The sequence below is a fragment of the Salvia miltiorrhiza genome, chromosome 2 (genome assembly GCF_028751815.1).
Source record: "Salvia miltiorrhiza cultivar Shanhuang (shh) chromosome 2, IMPLAD_Smil_shh, whole genome shotgun sequence".
Lineage (NCBI taxonomy): Eukaryota > Viridiplantae > Streptophyta > Magnoliopsida > Lamiales > Lamiaceae > Salvia > Salvia miltiorrhiza.
Window position 1 is genome coordinate 47,185,454 of NC_080388.1, and position 21,640 is coordinate 47,207,093.

General features: G+C 37.7%; 2 protein-coding genes and 1 long non-coding RNA gene across 3 annotated transcripts; 1 reads left to right on the top strand and 2 right to left on the bottom strand.

Moving 5' to 3' along the window:
• Positions 1–4,819: 4,819 nt before the first annotated feature.
• On the bottom strand, positions 4,820–12,311 carry LOC131011763 (uncharacterized). Its single transcript, XR_009097102.1, has 6 exons — positions 11,934–12,311; positions 6,192–6,230; positions 5,428–5,553; positions 5,246–5,336; positions 5,106–5,161; positions 4,820–5,029 (listed from the first exon to the last, which is right to left on the bottom strand). It is a non-coding gene; the product is annotated as an uncharacterized LOC131011763 (long non-coding RNA).
• Positions 12,312–13,360: 1,049 nt separating this feature from the next.
• Positions 13,361–14,999, top strand: LOC131011764 (probable inorganic phosphate transporter 1-5). The gene has a single exon (XM_057939599.1). The coding sequence runs from the start codon at positions 13,409–13,411 to the stop codon at positions 14,975–14,977; it is 1,569 nt and encodes a 522-aa protein (XP_057795582.1). The 5' UTR covers positions 13,361–13,408; the 3' UTR covers positions 14,978–14,999.
• A 5,333-nt stretch (positions 15,000–20,332) lies between these two features.
• Positions 20,333–20,812, bottom strand: LOC131009624 (uncharacterized). The gene has a single exon (XM_057937038.1). It carries the CDS (start codon positions 20,810–20,812, stop codon positions 20,333–20,335), a length of 480 nt encoding a protein of 159 aa, XP_057793021.1.
• Positions 20,813–21,640: the final 828 nt, after the last annotated feature.

Consider the following 21,640-nt stretch of genomic DNA (forward strand, 5'->3'; position numbering starts at 1 on the left):
TTTTGGGCTGGAAGAATCTCGACCACTCGTTGGGGAATCTCAGAGACTCGAAAGGGGCGGAGTTGGGGAATCCGGGGACGGCGAAGATGATGGCGCCGGTGGTGGGGCTAGAGGATAGCCGGCGCCCGTTCATCTGGGCGGTCAGGCGGCCGTTCATTTGGGAGGGGGAAGAGTGACGTGGGAGGGGGAGGCTGATGTGGGAGGGGGGGTTGTGAGTGTGATTTGACATTTTTGATGCCACGTTGGCATTCCGACTGCCAACTCGATTGAATTTGCCCGAAAATTTTCTCCGGACGGACATTGCAACAAATTGAAAGCTCGTTGAAATTTTTGCAACAATTTAAAAGATTGTCAAAAAACTAGATTTTTGGTATAAAGTGGGGTATTTTCATGCAATTTGCCCAAAATTTTAATATTGACTATTAAGCAACAAGTATAAATTATATATAATTTATATATATACACACACACACACACACACACACACACATATATATATATATATATATATATATTAAATTACAAAAAGTATCTATTATCTAATTAAATAAGCACCTCGTACGCAGACGAAACCACTATCCATACAAAGGTGGAAAACTACCACACAAAGGTGGGAAAACTACACCGCACCCACACAAAGAGAGAAAAACTACCCACACAAAAATGGGAAAACTACAGCGCACTGACGGAATTGAACTCAAGACCTCTCACAAATAAGAGTCTTTGGTTGCCTTAACTTTTTACCATTTGAGTTAGGCCTTACCGGCAAAACTGTAGATGTTCTGTAGAACTGTAGATGTTTTCTTTTTTTGAGAATTACAAGAGGGTATCTAATAAGCAACCCGCACGCAGTAGGAACCTCTATTACTACAAAAAGGTACTGGGATCACTATCCACACAAAAGTGAAAAAATTACCCGCACGTAAGCGGGAATTGAATCCAAAACCTCTAACAAAGGCGAGTGTCTCATCTTTGCCACTTGAACTATGCCTTATCGACAATATGTAGATGTTTTCAATCTAACTATATATATGTGATTTTATTACGATCAACATATATATATATATATATATATATATATATATATATATATATATTGGAGAAACATTGATTAATTACTTCACACACATATTGTATGGTCGAAATTAATGAAAAATAAAGGAGTAAAATGTGATAATAAAGAGTTACTAATGGCGTAGAGATGTTTAAATAAATAATAGAAACATTTTTCAAAAATAAATAAATACTAGAACACATGAAAATGTTGTTGAGGATTTTCGCTAGCTCGTCAAAAAATGGGATATGCACTTGACATGAGTATTGGAGATAGAAATTTGACTCGGAAATTCAGCCACATTATTCTAATCCATGTCAATTTTAATTGATGGAAAATTTTGACATTGATTATCAATAAATAATATAGACCAGTATAAAATATACTCCCTTCGTTCAATTAGAGTGTATCACATTTTTTATTTTCGTCCGTTATCACTTTCATTTGGGACATGACCTCACTTTTCTCCTTTTAATTAATCACAACCACTCATTTATACATAACCCCACAACCAATTCAACCACAACCATTTATTTCCACTCAACACTTTATCTACCAACATTTTTCTTAAAATTCTCGCACCATTCCTTATGTGATACACTCTTACAGGACGGAGAGAGTATATATGTACTATGGTGTCACCCCTTGAAATTCAATAGAAAATCAATTTCTATTATAATTTATAATTAAAAATTGTAAAAATAATTTCATGTTTATGTAAGAGTACTATAGCTATCTAAAATTGTTGATCATGGTAGAGAAGCACAATCAATTAAAATAATAAAGCTAATATGATACTGTTCAATATCTCCAAGTTCACATTGAGTTCTTACAAAACTTCATCAAATAAAAAATCTTATAAAAGCGACTTACTATTAAATTTGTAGTAGGACGATGCATATATTTAAAAATGAGTATAACTCCCAAAAATTTATTATTTAACTGATGCAAATATTTTGTAAACATATTTTAAGAATATATGAATTCACCACATTAAGAAAAATCACACACTAGTATACCGAATTGCAGGCATTATATATATATATAGGGAGAGGTTCAAATAAGAACCACTAATAAAATAAGAACGGAGAACCATTTTAAGTCATTCGATCATCAAGATCTACGGTGGATGCATCATCTTGGTGGATGGATGCAGGTGCTGGGTTCGAATCCTGAAGGGAGCAAAAAATTTATTTTTTTCGGATGCATTAAATTTAATAGCGGATGCATTAATTTGTATAGCAGATGCAGTAATTTTATTGGTTCTTATGTTCTCACGATAATTGTGGTTCTCACTATAACCGCACCCTATATATATATATAGGGAATGGATCAATAAAGAATGCTAAATGTAGAAGGAAACAACGAAGGCTGAATAACTCAATACATTTACTGAATAAATCACGCGAGCGCATGAACGAAAAATGTACGTGTTTATTCAGTAAAATAACTATTCGTGCGGTCGCGTGATTTATTCGGTAAATTTATTGACTTATTCAGAACGAAATATAGTTACTTCTTCATAGATCCCAACCATATATATATATATATATATATATATATATATATATATATATATATAGGGGGCCGCTCCAATGAGACCCCCTAATTTTAATGAGATCTAGGGCACGATCTGGTGCGTTTATTTTATCAATCCTATGGCTGATATTGTATCTGGAGGGTGATTTTTTTTCGCAGGGTTCGAATCCTGGAGGGAGCAGAATATTTTAAATTTTGTTATTCATCAGTATATACTGCATTGTTCATCAGTATATACGGCCCTGTTCATCAGTATATATGTCTTATTCATTACGAATTTTTTAAATTTTATTTTTCATCAGTATATACATCTTGTTCATTAGATATACGTTTTGTTCATTAGTATTATATGTCTTATTCATTGTCCTAGTGTTTCACGAAAAATATGGGGTCTCACTGGAGCGCGCCCCTATATATATATATATATGGTTCTTTCTTGAACCTCTCCCTATTTATATATATATATATATATATATATATATATATATAGGGGAGAGTTCAATAGAGACCACTCCCCTATGTAGAGAACGAAGACCAAATCAAGGCCATTGATCTACTAAAATCAAACGGACGTCCTTTTCTTAGATTTTTAAATTCTTATTAAATTTGTTGCATATTGACCGATTGACTTTCGATTTTTATGTGGAATAAGGGCAAAAAAGACTTTCTTCTTTGTAGTATCTTTCATCTTCAACTGAGAATCCCGAAATATGCTCTAGAATTTACCACTCAATTATAGAAAACTGAGAAATCATCGATGCAGAAGAAGCAGCAAGATCGGTCTGCCCTAATCGATATAACCAACGATTCCCCCATTGTTGGACTGGCAATGGGGATTCTGAAAACCCCATCTTCGGCATTTTGTGGATTCGGCGGCGGCGAGCGTGATGGCGTCGACCGCAGCTCCGCCCAGCCGCCTCCCTTTTCCAAATCTGGCATCACCGTCACCGGCCCTGCTCCTCCGGTGAGGACGCCGCCTATTGCCACTTCGTCTGTCAACAACACAGCTTGAGCGGCGCTGTGACAGTGGCACCGCCGCCGTGGCAGACGCCTCCTGCCCTTCCCCAACTCTCACCTCTAAACCCTTTTATTCGTAGATATGTTCGTAGAAAAATAAATGAACATACTAATGTTCGTCGGTACGTTCGTAGAAAAATAAATGAACATAATAATGTTCGTCGATTTGTTCGTAGAATAACAAATGAACATACTAATGTTCACCTGTTATGTTCATTGAAAAACAAATGAACATTTACATTCATTGACGGATGATATTTAAATGTTGTTGGGATGATATTTAAATGTTGTTAGAGAGAATGAATTGTTGTCTGCAAAAATAAAGTATTTGAAGAAACAAACTAGAATATTCAAATGGATTTTGATATTGTTCTCCATTTTCATGTTGTTCTTGATAATATAACTCTTGCATAATGCAATAAGTATTACCTTCATAATAATAAATGTACTGTGGTATTCATTTATACTTGTTTTTAGCAAGGGTTGCACCCAAAAATGGTGCGTAATGTTCAGTTTCTGAATATATGTATTTTTTTCGTATTCATTAGATCATAAGTATGTATGTTCGTAAACAATGCTTATGTTCATTATTACGTTCGTATAAAAATTAATGCTCAACTATATGTTCGTAGAAAAATATTATTCACCGATATGTTCATAAAAAAGATATTACTTCGATACATGTTAGAAAAAACTATGGTTTTTGTATAGTCATCGGTATGATACATGTTATTTGCAGTTGTGTTGAACTGTAAATGCTATACGTCGAACATATATGTTATATTTAATGAACCCTTTTTTTCAGATGGTATCAACATGATCATACCCGACAGCGAACTATGTTCATTATAATATATTCATATGTTCGATATAAAAACTTCAAGTTCAATGTATGGTATACACAACTCTTTAACAATAGAGTATGCGCTTGTATCCATTCCAACTCGTAAAACAATCACTCATGAACGTCTTTAAATGTCGTCCCTTCACTTGTAGCGATTGACTCCACTCGTTCGATCTACACAACAAAACAAAAATGTAAGCTATTTTCAAATCCATTAATAAGCAGTTAATATTATTCTTGCAATTTTTATTCAAGTAAATACTGATTTCATCATTTATTGCATATCACCTAATGGCACACCAGTGTTGGAGACATCATGCTTATCTATATCCTGCATTCCATGAATTGAAACCTTGAACCACATACATCATCGTCAACCATGCACAAGGGTAAACACAATATTTATGATAGGCTTAATGTTTCACCGATTACCTGCTGCACAAAATAATTATTTATGATACAATCATATCAAACTACTTCCTAGACCTCCTAACATATTTATATTTTACCCCTTCTTGCTCCTTAAACCCAGCTTTTGATTCAGTATCCATCTCAACTGTTGCTTGATTCTTCACCTGCAAACAATTTTTGGTTGCTATAAAAATACACATAAGTTTATATATATGCAAAACAACGATGCCAGATATTTACCCTTTTGTGATTTTCGTATCGGCCTAGTTCCTTTTACTGATTTCCCCTACTATAACCTGATTCCATTATATTTGTATTAGAACAATATAGCTTTTAACAGAAGGATATAAAAAATACATTAAAAGGAAACGAATACAAACCTTATCCTTGCCCTTCTGCACAACTGAACACTGAACTACGTCGTCACGTTCAATGGCTGGTTCGTTTGATAAATTTTGTTGAACATCCTATCTAGATGACGAACATAAAATATTTAGAATAAAATTGAAGTATATATAACAATGCGAGAATAGTGAGTATCTGAAATGATCACCAAACTAACAGGTTCTTTCTCCTCAGCACAACACACATTAGCAGACGTAATCGTAGCATCACCCTGCATCATGAAATCTACGACGACATGGTCGAGTTCACTTGCTTGTTCTTTAACATTTTCAACTTGAACGTTCTGCTCAAAGTTACAAACATGATTGCTCAATATGGGAAAATATTCAATATGTATATTGAAGAACAAATTAGCCACCTCTTTTTCTTCAACATTGCAGTCATTCGATAACTGAAATATATCATCTTCCTATACCACATACATTTTTCGTTTTCTTAGATATAATCACAAAGTTAATACATGCTTGGCCACAATTTAAAAAGTGCATCCTGTAGAAATTACATCGTTGAGGTAAGAATCAACAATATCAAGTCCATCATCTGGCAGATTGCATAAGTCAGCATCAGGCATAATGTTTAACATAATGAATATAATAACATGTTGCACTATGAACACAACATGGTATGCATAAATATATTTGAACATAACCATTATATCATTTGAACAAATGGTATGCATAAATATATTTGAGCATAACCGTTATATCATTTGAACAAATGGTATGCACTAGTAACATAACCATTATATCATTTGAACAAATTAATACAGTTAATCACAATTTACATGATACTTTTTGAACTTTAATGATGAACACGAGTAGAATTGTTTTTTTGAGGTTTTTGGTTGTTATATTGAAAAAAAGTATTAATTTTCCAAAAATTATATTCCACGAAAAAGATAGATATGTCATTGGAATTTACCTGGTACCACAATATCAGTTCGACGCAGTGAATCCATAGCTATAAAAAAAACATGGATTCAGAAAAATAACATTAAAACATTTTCATCATAACCATAAGAGCGATACTTTTTTTAAAAAGTAGGTAAACAGACAATTATCACTACATCTGATTAATAGCCTAATAAATAGATTCATCCGTTCATCAAATTCCATTGTCAAAATAAATTTAATTACTGCAGTTCATCAGTTCACAAAATATATTAGATAATGTAAATGACAAACATGGTTTTCGTACCTCAATTCCACATGTTTTGTTGTCATTTCCCTTCATGTTTTGCTTGTGAATGCTTGTTTGTGCCCGAATATTTAGTTTTATGAAGATTTGATATCTTGGTGTAGTTTTGGAGTAATTTCAGGAACCATCAATGATTAATTGGAGGATTTTGAAGATATGAGATTGAAGTACGTCTCGAGAGGAATCCGTGAGCGCAAACGGCGACCAAATCCGAGTCCGGACGAGGGAGAACGGAGCAAAACGAGCGGCCTGCGCAATACGCCCAGTACCCCGCGGTCACCACCCGCGGCCGCGGGGTGGGACCGCGGGTCAGCTGCCTCGACTCCAGGAGACACCCGCGGTCACCACCCGCGGCCGCGGGGCGGGACCGCGGGTCCCCTGACTCTCCCCCACGTTTGCCGGCCGCGGGCGCGGGCCAGGACCGCGGGAAAAGGGCGGAGCCTCCCCAAGTGGGCCCCAGTCGGGTTTTTCACCCCTTTCTCCCCCTTTTCCTCACATTATTCATCTTCCCCAACCTCATACTCACCCATTTCCATCTTCCCCAATTCATTCACACCAAACCCTAGCCTCCATTACCACATCTTTTTACCAAGATTGAAGGCATTGAAGAGGAGAGAAGATTGAAGAAAGCTCATTAATAGGATTTGTCACTTCTTACTCTCTCTTTCATTTATGTATTTCTTTGATTTTGATTTGTTGTTTGTGAACATGTTTGGATAAAATCCCCCATTGGTTTGGGGATTAGGCTCATGGATGATGTGATGGATTGATTATTATGCTTAATATATGTATTGATTATTTCCTTGTTATTATCTTTTCAAGCCCTAGCTTTAATTCTTGTATGGATTGTTGGCCACTTTCTATGCATTTCTAATTTGTGATTTGAATCGGGAGAGGATAATCATAATAGATTAGGAGCTTGAAACATATTGACTCAATAAACCGGGAGGTTGAGAGTTGGGTGAGAGTTTACCGATCATTTGTGCTCTTGGGAGTTATAGGTTAGAAGTTGACCGGGGACGGCAACTATGACCCGTAATCTACAGTTTTAGTCGTCCGGGAGGGGGCTAGAACTAGTGGGGAGATCACTCTAGATAAATAGGAATATCAAGACTAATATTGAGCTAATTGAAGTCCATTGCTAATCCATCGTTGCCTAATCCCTAAACCACCTTCATCACTTAATTAATCCACTTTATTTGATTGTTCTTATTTTGTCTTTGAATTTGTTAGTTAATCAAACCACTCACCTCCTTGTTTAGTCTAAATAGCTCTAGCATAATGACTTAAGGTAATCACTAGAATTTGACTACTAATCCTTGTGGAATACGACCTTGCTTCCCTATGTTGCAACTACACCGTATACTTGCGGCGTGGTGAAAATAATAGCGAACAAGTTTTTGGCGCCGTTGCCGGGGATTAGTTTAGTTTGATTACTTGTGATATTTTGAATCATTGTGTTTAACTACTTTAGACATTTTACTTGATTTATTTTTGTTTTCTATCTTAAGATATTTGTTTTGACTCGTTGTTTTTGTTGGTTGGTAGGGTGATGAAAAAGAAAATTATTAAACAACACCAAAAATATTAAATGGATGATGGAAGGAATGAGTTGGTTGAGCAACTCGAACTACAATTGGCGATGATGCAACTTAAGTTGCGAGTTTTAGAAGCAAAAAGAAATTGTAGGCAACCATTCATCCAAGAAGCCTTCCAACCAACACCTTCCTATGGTGAGTATTATGACATGGGGTGCAATGCCATAGAGTGGCAATCGCCATTGGAGTATGAGGACCACTTCAATAGTTGGAATTATGAAAATTCTTATTTCACTCAAGAAGGCTTTCAAGGGGATAATTGGTACTATCAAGAGGAGAATCCGAATGTTAGAGACGATCTTCTACAATGCTTCATAGCTACACAAGCTTGGATAGAAAAAAGTATAGCAAACTCGGATGTTATGCTAGAAGAGCAAAGAAGGTCTTTGGCTACCACTATGGAAAATCAAAAGCGAATTGATGATTTGTGCATGGCCATTAGCCTACAAAATGGAACCTTGTATGAGGAACAAATGCCAATGCTAAGTGAAGAGCCTCAAGAAGTTGAAGAAGAGTATGAAGAAGATGAGGATCAATTCTCCAAACCCCTTGAAGTCGAGAGCCCAACTTTTCCAACACAACCTCTACAATTCCAAAAGGATGAAGATTTCACAAGTTTTAAAGAAAGCAAAGTCAAAAATTTTGTCGATCCTTACCTCGCCACAGGCGATTCTATGAAGGCTTGCTTCTTTCACTTTTATTTATCTTCATCTTTTGATTTTCACTTTGATTTGTCTAATAAGGAATTGTTTGAGTGTGGTGGTACTCTAGATGGTGAACGAGATTACCATGACGCCCGGGATGTCTCAAGAATTGCAAAGCCACCATATTTTTGGGTCGCGGTGGATGGAGCATGCAAATTTGATGAGAAATGGCCACCGCCTAAGCCTCCACCTCGTTTGTGAGTACGAGACAAGTAACCATTTTCTCCTTCATCCAAACTTATTTCTCCTTTGTGTGAAATAAGTTTGGGGGGAGGGTGAAGATGGGTTACTTATCTCGTTTATCCGTTGTTTATTTATTTAGTTAGTTTAGTTTTCGAATAATGAGATTTTGTCTCTGTTTTTGAGCTTTTCCTTGTCTTTTGTTTTTGAGCTTGATTGTTGAAAAACATGAGTCGGATGAAATGTGTGTTGGGCTTATGATATGAATGTTGCTTTTGAAAAGAAATTGTGTGTATCACTTGTGGATTATGCATGAAAAGTTTGAACTTGTGACAAGTGAGTTAAATGTTTTGCCTCCAAGAACTTGATAATGAGCTTGTAAGATTTGAGCCATTGATTGTCATATTATCACAATCTCATTTTGTTCTTGAGTGTAAATCGATTGAGCATGTATGTTGGTCTCTAGAACTTGCCATGAGTCCTCTCTTGAAAATAAAAGTAGATGTGTTGTTAATATTGAAGTGATTTAAGGCCATCTTTGTTAGCCACTTGACCCCAATTGTGCCAAATTCTCATATGATCCTAGTTTACCCCTTTTGTGCCTTGTAGCCTTTCTTTGAATGAACCAATGAAAAAGGGGTAGAACTTAGAGTGTTAGTGGTTGATTTGATGAAGAAAAAAAAGTTTGGGAAATGATTGAAATTGCTTATCAAGCTTTGATTGTGTGAAAATCACTAATCCCCTATGAGCTCAAAAAGAAAAAGAAATGAAAATGAATGTGAATAAAAGAGCATAAAGGGGAGTGATTTGCCTTTTGAATCATATCATGATAAGTATCACTAAGGGTGAAAAGAAGAAATGTGGGGATATTGGTTTTTGATTGATTAAAAAAGAGAAATGGTGAATTTGACTTGTTCATTGTGATTGTTAGATTGTGGGATATGAGTCATTTGCCTAAAAACACCTCACCTCACCAAAGAGCCCTCATTACAACCTTATGAAAGCCCTTGTTGATCATTATTTATAACACATTGAAGTATAGAGAGTTAGGATAAATGGCAAGCCTATGGTAGATTGCATACATGGTTCAATTTGAGTGCAAACACGTCCAATCTAAACACTTGAGAGTTGAGTGCATCATTGAAACATCCACATTTGTGAGGATTCAAGCTTGGAGGCCATAATATTGAACTCTTCATCACTTGTGATTTCTTGGAATGCATTTCTACTTGTGATACACTTTTTAAAGATTTTTTGAAAAATTGTTGAAGCCCTTGAAATGACACCAATTCATGCTTACATGTTTGTTTACTTTTATTTCTCTTCTCTTCGTCGTTTGGGGACAAACAACACTTTAAGTTTGGGGGGTTGACAAACATGGTTTTCGTACCTCAATTCCACATGTTTTGTTGTCATTTCCCTTCATGTTTTGCTTGTGAATGCTTGTTTGTGCCCGAATATTTAGTTTTATGAAGATTTGATATCTTGGTGTAGTTTTGGAGTAATTTCAGGAACCATCAATGATTAATTGGAGGATTTTGAAGATATGAGATTGAAGTACGTCTCGAGAGGAATCCGTGAGCGCAAACGGCGACCAAATCCGAGTCCGGACGAGGGAGAACGGAGCAAAACGAGCGGCCTGCGCAATACGCCCAGTACCCCGCGGTCACCACCCGCGGCCGCGGGGTGGGACCGCGGGTCAGCTGCCTCGACTCCAGGAGACACCCGCGGTCACCACCCGCGGCCGCGGGGCGGGACCGCGGGTCCCCTGACTCTCCCCCACGTTTGCCGGCCGCGGGCGCGGGCCAGGACCGCGGGAAAAGGGCGGAGCCTCCCCAAGTGGGCCCCAGTCGGGTTTTTCACCCCTTTCTCCCCCTTTTCCTCACATTATTCATCTTCCCCAACCTCATACTCACCCATTTCCATCTTCCCCAATTCATTCACACCAAACCCTAGCCTCCATTACCACATCTTTTTACCAAGATTGAAGGCATTGAAGAGGAGAGAAGATTGAAGAAAGCTCATTAATAGGATTTGTCACTTCTTACTCTCTCTTTCATTTATGTATTTCTTTGATTTTGATTTGTTGTTTGTGAACATGTTTGGATAAAATCCCCCATTGGTTTGGGGATTAGGCTCATGGATGATGTGATGGATTGATTATTATGCTTAATATATGTATTGATTATTTCCTTGTTATTATCTTTTCAAGCCCTAGCTTTAATTCTTGTATGGATTGTTGGCCACTTTCTATGCATTTCTAATTTGTGATTTGAATCGGGAGAGGATAATCATAATAGATTAGGAGCTTGAAACATATTGACTCAATAAACCGGGAGGTTGAGAGTTGGGTGAGAGTTTACCGATCATTTGTGCTCTTGGGAGTTATAGGTTAGAAGTTGACCGGGGACGGCAACTATGACCCGTAATCTACAGTTTTAGTCGTCCGGGAGGGGGCTAGAACTAGTGGGGAGATCACTCTAGATAAATAGGAATATCAAGACTAATATTGAGCTAATTGAAGTCCATTGCTAATCCATCGTTGCCTAATCCCTAAACCACCTTCATCACTTAATTAATCCACTTTATTTGATTGTTCTTATTTTGTCTTTGAATTTGTTAGTTAATCAAACCACTCACCTCCTTGTTTAGTCTAAATAGCTCTAGCATAATGACTTAAGGTAATCACTAGAATTTGACTACTAATCCTTGTGGAATACGACCTTGCTTCCCTATGTTGCAACTACACCGTATACTTGCGGCGTGGTGAAAATAATAGCGAACAGTAAACTACGAAAAAATGATATTCATTTAACAAACGCAAGGTGGGTGCTTATTGAAAGCGAAGATAAATTGAGCAGGGTTACAATTCGTCGACTTTTGCTAGTTTCGACAACCTCAATATTGAACCCCGAAAAATGGGTTTTTCATGTATTAAACGAAAGGGGGTGGATCTTCATGTATTAAACGAAAATGAGCTTTACCATATAAGATGGGTGTTCGTCGCCGGCAGAGATAAATTCAGATCCAATCCAATTCGTCGTCTTCTACGGACTTCGACAATCGCGATATCGAAACCAAGAAAAAATCCCTCAGCGGCGGCGTTTTGCTAGAACGACAATTAGCAATTTCAGCAATATTTTCGTAAATTGAATCGTTGATGAAAATTTTTGTTAAAAACCTAGAATTTTTCTACATTCTATCGAAATAGATCAGTCCCAAGAATGGGAATTGAGGAATTTGTGGGATATGCTAAACAGTATCAATTCGATGAAATTGTAGTTTACTCATTTGACCTTTTGCACGAAAAGAATGTTTAATCAACAATATTTAATTGCTTAAAAATTAAATACATGATTTAATCCTGCTCGTTGATTTACTTTCGATGAATGGCCCTGATTTGGTCTTCATTCTTTATCTAAGGGAGTGGTTGTCATTGAATGCAACCCTATATATATATATATATATGGAGTATATATTATTATCAAATAAGACATAATAAAATTATTTAGAGCAAATTTATGGAATGAGATTCAGTGTACCACACTTTATGTCCCACTTTCAATTTTATTTATTTTCTTATATATTTTTTCTTCAATTTCAACTTTATATGCTTTAGTTTAATTTTGTGATTATTAACTAGGGTTTATTCCATCAATTTAGGGTATATAATTATTTTTTATAATTTAATTTCACTTTTATTAGTTAATAATAGGTTAATAAATTCAAAGTCATGGTGTATACTTTTTAAAAAAATTAATTTTTTAAAATAAAAATTAAATATAATTCATAGTATCATAATAAATTTTATTTTTATAAAAAATATTTTTAAAATAATAGATATAAGAATGGGACACAGTGGCACACACAAAATTGTGGGACACTGGATCTCATCCCCAAATTTATAGCTAGTTTGAAACTCATTAAAATTCGTGAGACAACCTAATATAAGTAAAGCTCGAACAAAAAAAATATTTATAAAATTTAGATATTAATTTAATTTTGAGATTTGTTTTTTGAATAAACAATTTAATTTAAGAGTTTTTGATTTCATTGAGATTTGTGATCAGATTATCTAACCTATAATTAAGCTCAAAGTAAAAACTATTTATAAAGTCACTCCATTAAATAAATGTGAGGAGAGTAAAAAACACCTTTTATATTTAAGTTTTGATTTCGTGAAATATCATAAAATGTCGATATGGGATGAGATAATTTAAATAAATAAATGTAATAATGCTTGGGAAGAAAAAAAATAAAAAATAAAAAGGAAAATAGTGTCCAACATACATATGAATCTGATGATCTCCTCATATCCAAGATCACAACTAATCTCCGAATAAGATTGTGATTCAATCCTAATCCATATCAAAATAACCTCTTCAATCCTATATATATAGATAGATAGGCACAGCAGTTCGCCACCAAATACCAAATATCATAATCAGAGATATCTCTAATGGCGAGCAGCGGCGGCAGCGTTCTAGCGACGCTGGATTCATCGAAAACGCAATGGTACCACTACAAGGCGGTGATCGTCTCCGGCATGGGGTTCTTCACCGACGCCTACGACCTCTTCTGCATCTCCCTCCTCACCAAGCTCCTCGGCCGCATCTACTACCACGTCCCCTCCTCCCCCAAGCCCGGCGTCCTCCCGCCCTCCGTCGCTGCCGCCGTCAACGGCGTCGCCCTCTGCGGCACCCTCCTCGGCCAGCTCTTCTTCGGCCTCCTCGGCGACAGGCTCGGGCGCAAGAAAGTCTACGGCCTCACACTCGTGATCATGGCCTTCTGCTCCATTGCCTCCGGCCTCTCCTTCGGCAGCTCCCCCAAATCCGTCATGGCCACCCTCTGCTTCTTCCGCTTCTGGCTCGGCTTCGGCATTGGCGGCGACTACCCCCTCTCCGCCACCATCATGGCCGAGTACGCCAACAAGAAGACCCGCGGCTCCTTTATCGCCGCCGTCTTCGCCATGCAGGGATTCGGCATCCTCACTGGCGGTCTGGTCGGCATGGCCGTCTCGGCGGCGTTCCGCGTCTGCGTGGCTGCCCCACCCTACTCGGTGGATCCGGTGGGGTCCACCCCGCCTGAGGCCGACTACGTGTGGCGGATTGTCCTGATGCTCGGTGCCCTCCCGGCGGTGCTGTCGTACTACTGGCGGATGAAGCTGCCGGAGACCGCCAGGTACACTGCCCTGGTCGCCAAGGACACGGAGAAGGCGTGCCGGGACATGGAGAAGGTCTTGAAGGTTGGAATCGAAGCGGCGGCGCCGGAGTCGGAGTCGGAGTCTGATAAAAATTCATTCGGCCTCATATCCAAGGAGTTCCTCTGGCGGCACGGGGTCCACTTGATCGGAACGGCGAGCGCGTGGTTCTTGATCGACATCACCTACTACAGCCAGAACCTCTTCCAGAAGGAGATCTTCACCGCCGTGGGGTGGCTGCCGGCGGCCAAGACGATGAGCGCACTCGACGAGGTGTTCAAGATCTCACTAGCCCAGTTCCTCATCGCCCTCTGCGGCACCGTGCCGGGGTATTGGGCGACGGTGGCGCTGATCGACAGGATAGGGCGCTTCTGGATCCAAGCGCAGGGATTCTTGCTGATGACGGTGTTCATGGTGGCGCTGGCCGTTCCGTACCACCACTGGACGTTGAACAAGGCGGGATTTCTGGTGATGTACGCGCTGACCTTCTTTTTCGCGAATTTCGGGCCCAACAGCACCACCTTCATTGTGGCTGCGGAGATATTCCCGGCGAGGCTGCGGTCGACGTGTCACGGGATATCGGCGGCGGCGGGGAAGGCGGGGGCCATCGTGGGGGCGTTCGGGTTCTTGTACGCAGCGCAGAATCAAGACGGGAGGAAGACGGATGCTGGATACCCTAGTGGGATTGGGATAAGGAATTCGCTGTTTATATTGGCCGGGATTAATATGCTGGGCTTGCTCGCCACATTCTTGGTGCCGGAGCCTAAAGGCAGGTCGCTTGAAGATATTTCTCAAGAAGAACAACGTCACCAAGAATCTCAAGTTTGATTAGGGTTTTCTTAATTTTTTCCTTTTTGTTGGGAAATCAGTTCCCCATCCAAACTTGGTAGAAGCAAGAAATAAGAATAAAACTAGACACAATTTAACAACACAAGAATTTAACGTGGAAACTCCAAATCCGGAAAAAAAACCACGACCCACTGAAAAATTACTATATGATAAATTTCTACAATCACACAGTATTTCTCACACTCTCGACTCACAACCACTACACTCTTACAAGTCTTTGAAAACCTCTCACCCCTCTAAAACAAAGAGTAAGGAATTTCAAACTAGAAGTAATCACAAGACTAAAGGTAGTGATTGGTGCAATTGTATCAAAGACCTTGGAACTCCTTAAATAGCCTAAGGGTCTCCACCTACTTTGATAGCAAAACCAATGTGGGACAAAAATCCCCACTTTCATTTTTAACACAATTCCAACAATCTCCACCTTGTTAAAAATGAAAGAAAAAACACCATTGTCTTCACCGACAATTATGATTCTTATCACAAAGAACCATCATCCTCAAAAGAGAATAAACCTACTCCACCAAATGAGTAGAACACTTAGAATAAACCATTCTAAGAATTTTACTTCGGCACATGTCGAAAAAACCTTGCTGAAATTTTGGTGCAACCTTCTAGCTTTTGGCCCTCCTAGAAGTCATCAGCCATCGACATACTTTTCACCACACACCTGCATCCATGCCAAAAAACCATGCACATGTGGTCCAACTAACATCGTCACATCCTCTATCATGGCCATTGGACATGCCATAAGGATATTCATGTCCTCAAAGGACATCATCAAACACGATGTTAGCTGCTCGTTCGGAGCTTTCTGCCGAATCCGCTCCACCTTGACAAGCTCCACCTGGACAGTTTCGCTTCGTATGGCCGGGTTTTCCGCACCTCCAACAAACAACGCCCTTGGAGTCTTTCTTCCTCCCTCTGCTAAAGGCCACCATTGCTGAATTTTCCGATGAAGGACGTCCTTCACTCATCAGCCTTCTTTCTTCCAAAAGAAGTTTGCCCGTGACTTCAGCAAAGACCAGAGTTTCCTTCCCATAAACTAATATTGGCTTCATGTGTTCATAGGAACGTGGAAGAGACAAGATGAGTCTCAATGCCTTATCCTCATCTTCAATTTTCGCTCCAATACTCTCCAGTTCAGAGATAATGCCATTGAGAATACTCAAGTGATCTGAAATCTTCACACCTTCATCCATCCGTAAGGTATGAAATTGTTCCTTCAAATACAACCGATTCGAGATGCCTTTTGCTTGGTACAGAGCTTCCAGCTTTTCCCAAAGCTCCTTCGCACTCGAAATCCCATGTACATTTGCAAGTACATTCTTGGCCAAGCAGAGACGAATTGTGCTTGCCGCCTTCAGATCCAGATCCTCCCAATCTTCATCACTCATACCGGACTTGTTGTTTGCGTCATCATCTGCACCGGGCTTTTTGACTGCACCAGGACTTCCTTTCAGGGCCTTGTGTAACCCAGATTGTATCAGCACATCCTTGACTTGCACTTGCCACAAGCCAAAATTTATTATTCCATCGAATTTCTCCACGTCGAACTTCATTTGGACTTGAAGTTGACTTGACGTACCGCTTCTCCACCAAAATGAACAGCCGTCTCGCAAGAGACACCCCCGCCCGGATCTTTCTCAAGAAATCCTTTCTGATGTGGAAGATCAGACAATGCTGCAACCACAGAGCATACTTGGAATATCAAGAGACCTCAACCTGGCTCTGATACCAATTGTTGGGAAATCAGTTCCCCATCCAAACTTGGTAGAAGCAAGAAATAAGAATAAAACTAGACACAATTTAACAACACAAGAATTTAACGTGGAAACTCCAAATCCGGAGAAAAAACCACGACCCACTGAAAAATTACTATATGATAAATTTCTACAATCACACAGTATTTCTCACACTCTCGACTCACAACCACTACACTCTTACAAGTCTTTGAAAACCTCTCACCCCTCTAAAACAAAGAGTAAGGAATTTCAAACTAGAAGTAATCACAAGACTAAAGGTAGTGATTGGTGCAATTGTATCAAAGACCTTGGAACTCCTTAAATAGCCTAAGGGTCTCCACCTACTTTGATAGCAAAACCAATGTGGGACAAAAATCCCCACTTTCATTTTTAACACAATTCCAACACTTTTTTCTAATTATAGTAAGTAGGAGTACTTTTTTTTAGGGATGCATGATTTCGTATTTGTTATCTATATGCCTATAATATTTTTAATTATGATAATGCTTTTTCTGAGTACATTAAAGGTTATATATAGCTCAATAATTATAAATTCAAATTTGATCTGAGATATGATATTTCTTAAATAAAAAATTATATATATTTTGTAGGTGGCGTTGGATACATTAGAAAATCATGTCGGATAATTCGTAATTATGTGTAAATGTAATGAATTTCTACCACTTTTTCTCTTCAGAGTGCATGCTAATTAGGAACAGGAAAAGAAATTTAATTATGGATGATCTACCAATTATTGTTTGCTAAATCAATTCATATTCTGGTTCGTACACCCATGAAAAGAAGTAGAAACTTTGCGCTGAGATAGATGAATAGAAATTAAGAACAAACTTGGAACCAAAGACATGGACAATGCACGGTGAGGTGATGTGTTTCAAGTTTCACATATTTTTCATTTCAGTCATTTATCCCAGTTACTACAGTAAATGAAGAAGTAGGGATTTTTAGGTGATACATATATTTTGCAATATAGATGCAGTGTTTGATTGAAGTAGTAACATGGAAATATTTTAAATCATAAGATCAAATGCTTCTTATTTCTGGTACTCCAGCTGCAATGCCCTTATGTTATATATGCTGGGAAACTCTGTTTTCTATTACTCCATGCGTCCCACTCCAATATACTCACTTCTTTTGGACATGGAGATTAAGAAAACTTATTTTTTAGTAGTAAAGTGGTGTGGTCCACACCAATTAAGTATAACTTTTTTACCCAAAAAGGAAAATGAGCCTATTGGAATGGGACATTTCAAAAAGAAAAATGAGCCTATTGGAGTGAGACGAAGGGAGTAGATGACTATTCTATGCATGAGAGGAAACTAGTCATGTATTTGTCTTAAAATTAGTTTCTGATCAAGATCTATGTGTATGACAGTATGAAGTTTCCCCAATAACTTAAGTGTGACTAGTCATGGACCATCTAGAAATATTTACCGTGCTTTATGGATAAAATCTTCTATGAAAGAAACAATGAATCCTTAAAGTTTTAAACTTAAAGATGACAGAAGAGAATTAAAAAAGTTCTTGTCGGGGAGGTGTATTATCATTAATGCAGCTCAAATGACCAATTTCTCTTCTAATACACAATTAATATTGCTAACATTATCAGTCTAAGTTTACCACATTGATCAAATTCTCTTCTATGATATTTTGCTGAGTGTAAGAAAGGGGTGGCAGTTAGAGGATTAAAAGTAATTTACCCTATGAATTAATAAAGGAGTTTTGATAAATAAAATCATGAATTATATCGAGTTTGCAATTTTAACATGACTTTTAAAGTGTGGCGAATTAAATCACCATCTTTCCAATTTTTGCAATTCCATCTCCTCAATTTTTTTTTGGATCGGCAGAGTGTTGAATTAATTGGAGCTTACGTGGATTAGTAAAGACAATCCTGTTTTGTACAATTTCAATTATAAGTTTCTCCAAGTTATAAAGAGATTATATTGTGTGTTTGCACCATAATTTTCAATATTCAGCAATTTTATAGAAAACAATGTTGTAACATGAATATTATGTGGCGAACTAATCCACGTAAACTTCAACTCAACAATCCGACGGCGAACTAATCCACATAAATTCCAACTCAACAATCCGATGACCGGAAAAAAATTGAGGGGACGAAATTGTAAAAATTGAAAAGGTGGTGATTTAATTTGTCACACTTCAAAAATCACGTTAAAATTGCAAGTTCAAAATAATTCTTGATTTTACACTACAAAAAAACATGGCTCTAACGACCGAAAATTTGATCGTTAAACCGTGAAAAACGGTCGTTAAAAACGCAGCGACCGAAAACTGTGATGGCAGAATCGACGAGCGGCGCGGTGGTGGCGGAGGGCGTCATCAAAATCGGTGCGGAGGTTCGGAATTTGGGGTGAAATCGCGAAATGACAAAGCAAGGTCAAAACCCTAAATATAATCCGCTACAGTAACGACCTTTATTTGAAGTAACGATCGAAAAATCGGTCGTTAACTAATTAATTAAATATTTTAATAATTCGATATCTAATGATCGATATATAAACTATGATATATAAACTATATCGGTCGTTAAAAACTAATTAAACTTGATAATACTTCAGATAACGACCGTTTTAATACGGTCGTTAAAAAAATATATTTTGTTTTTAGTTTTAATTAGGTAACGATCGATTTACGGTCATTATTTATTATTTAAAATAAATTTATTTTTAAATTTAACGACCGTTTAAATAACGGTCGTTAGTGTAAACCAAAAATAAAAAAAATATTTAAAATGGTAATTTTAACGACATTTAGAAACGATCGTAATATTAAAATTAAATCAAAAATTAAAACAATTGACTAACAATCGAAATACGGTCGTTGAAACGGTCGCAAGTTGTTAACGACCGTTTATTTCGGTCGTTAGTAACAAAATAAATAAAGCCATCTTAAATTAATAAAATCGGTCGTTATTATTTAGTTTTCGGTCGTTACTTCAGCTATTTTAAAGATCAATATTTTCGATCGTTAAAAGCGGTCACAGGGAGTGTGTTTTCGTGTAGTGTTATTTGCCAAAATCCCATGAATAAATGTGTAAAGTAATTTACCTTAGTGATATATATCTATTAGAGTCAGAAAGATAATGAAACTGATCATAAAATTTGAAAATTTTCTCTCACAAGGTTAGCTCCGATGTCCGATGCTACTACATGCCTAACCTTATCCTTCATCCCTGTTCACTGTTTCCCCATTCCCAAAAGTAATCTTTAAGGAAGGTTTATTTAGTTATATATATATATATATATGTAGTTCTCTCTCGTTTACTCTTTTTCTCAGAAATTACTATAGTTTACTTTTCTTTTAATTAGCTGAAAAGATCTTGTATTATTCGACAATTAACCCAAATAAAAATCGGTTGCCTATACTTATAAAGTTGCGTAATTATACTAAAGTTGGTGATTTTTCCGGATTTACCTTTCTTATAAGTTTTAAATCCCGAATTTTATTTAAATCCAACTCCACCAAATTGATGAAAAAACAACGTACGTACCAATTGCAAAATCAAATACTAAAATATTAATTATTAATTAATTTGATAATGCATCTACAAATTATTTCCTTCATAAAGGCCCATGGTAAGCAGAACCCTCATTAATCTATTCTTCTCAAGCATCTGCGGCACAAGCCTGGCTATGGCGTTCTGGCACAGTATGATGGGCTTGCTGCACGACTGCAGCAGCGTCACCATGGGCTTGAAATCCCCTCTCTTGGCGTCGTAGTCCGCCCCCTTCATGAACCCCACCACCTTCTCGTAATTCCCTTGGCACACTGTGTACTGCTCCTTCACGTTGGGATTCCTCTCCGCCGCCTCCGACGTCTTTATGAAGCTCAGCGTGTCCGTCGCGTAACTCAGCGACAGGCTCACCGTCAGCCTCGTCAGCCCACCCAGGTCCACACTCGGCGTCGGCAGGTTTCTGCTTAGAATGCCGCTGCAGAATGCCGGGTCCGAGGTCTGCCGGCACACTCTGTTGATCAGATCTTGGGTTTGTTTGTCGCCCATGGAGGGGCCGAGGAGGGCCGCCATGGCCATGAGGAAGAGGGAGAGGAGGGATGGGGTTTTCATGGTTAGGTTTTGCGGTGGTTTGGAGTTAGTGGTGGTTTTGAGTTTAAATAGAGGTTTTTTGCACACATAATATTGAGATCTCCATGAATATTCAGATTTTTGACATTTTGGTTTTGAGTCGTGCATATTGTTTATGGAATTATATACGTGTAATATCGCATATTCAAGCTTGATTTCAGTATGAGCACGCTGGTCAAATGTGTTGATTACTTAGATTCTTGAGTTTGGATTGTTATCAGAAAATTTGATATAATAGGTCATATTCATAATGATATTTATATACTTACTTTTCTTCGTGATGGAATTAATGTAAAATGGTATATTGCATTTAACAAGTTAAATATTAACGTTTATAATGGCGCCCAACTTTGCCAAATTTGCTTTATCTCAGTTATCAGAATTTAATTTCTCTTCCAGATTGTATTTGAATTCTATAAATCGAATGTCTGTAATTTAATTTTTCATAAAAATTTTGGTACAACCGATTGTACCGTACAATCGAGTTGACTCGCATTCAAAATAATGTTATTTATAAAGTTTGAGTTTAGATATATGTTCGAATCAGAGCGCTGATGAGAGTTTAAGTGAGGGTGCAACCCGATTGTACAGTACACCCAGTTGACCACCTCTTAATTTTTTTTGAAACTTTACATTTCTCATCATTTTCTTTAAGGGATTCATAATATTCTTGACAAAATCAAATGTTTAGGTCATTTTTTTTTTAGAATTTTAAAGACATCATAATATAGGTTTTTATTTTCTTGACAAAATGCAATTTTAATTAGATTC

Bases quoted from the DNA above. Each gene is read 5' to 3' on its own strand.
- LOC131011764 (XM_057939599.1), top strand. From the start codon at position 13,409: ATGGCGAGCAGCGGCGGCAGCGTTCTAGCGACGCTGGATTCATCGAAA.
- LOC131009624 (XM_057937038.1), bottom strand. From the start codon at position 20,812: ATGGCGGCCCTCCTCGGCCCCTCCATGGGCGACAAACAAACCCAAGAT.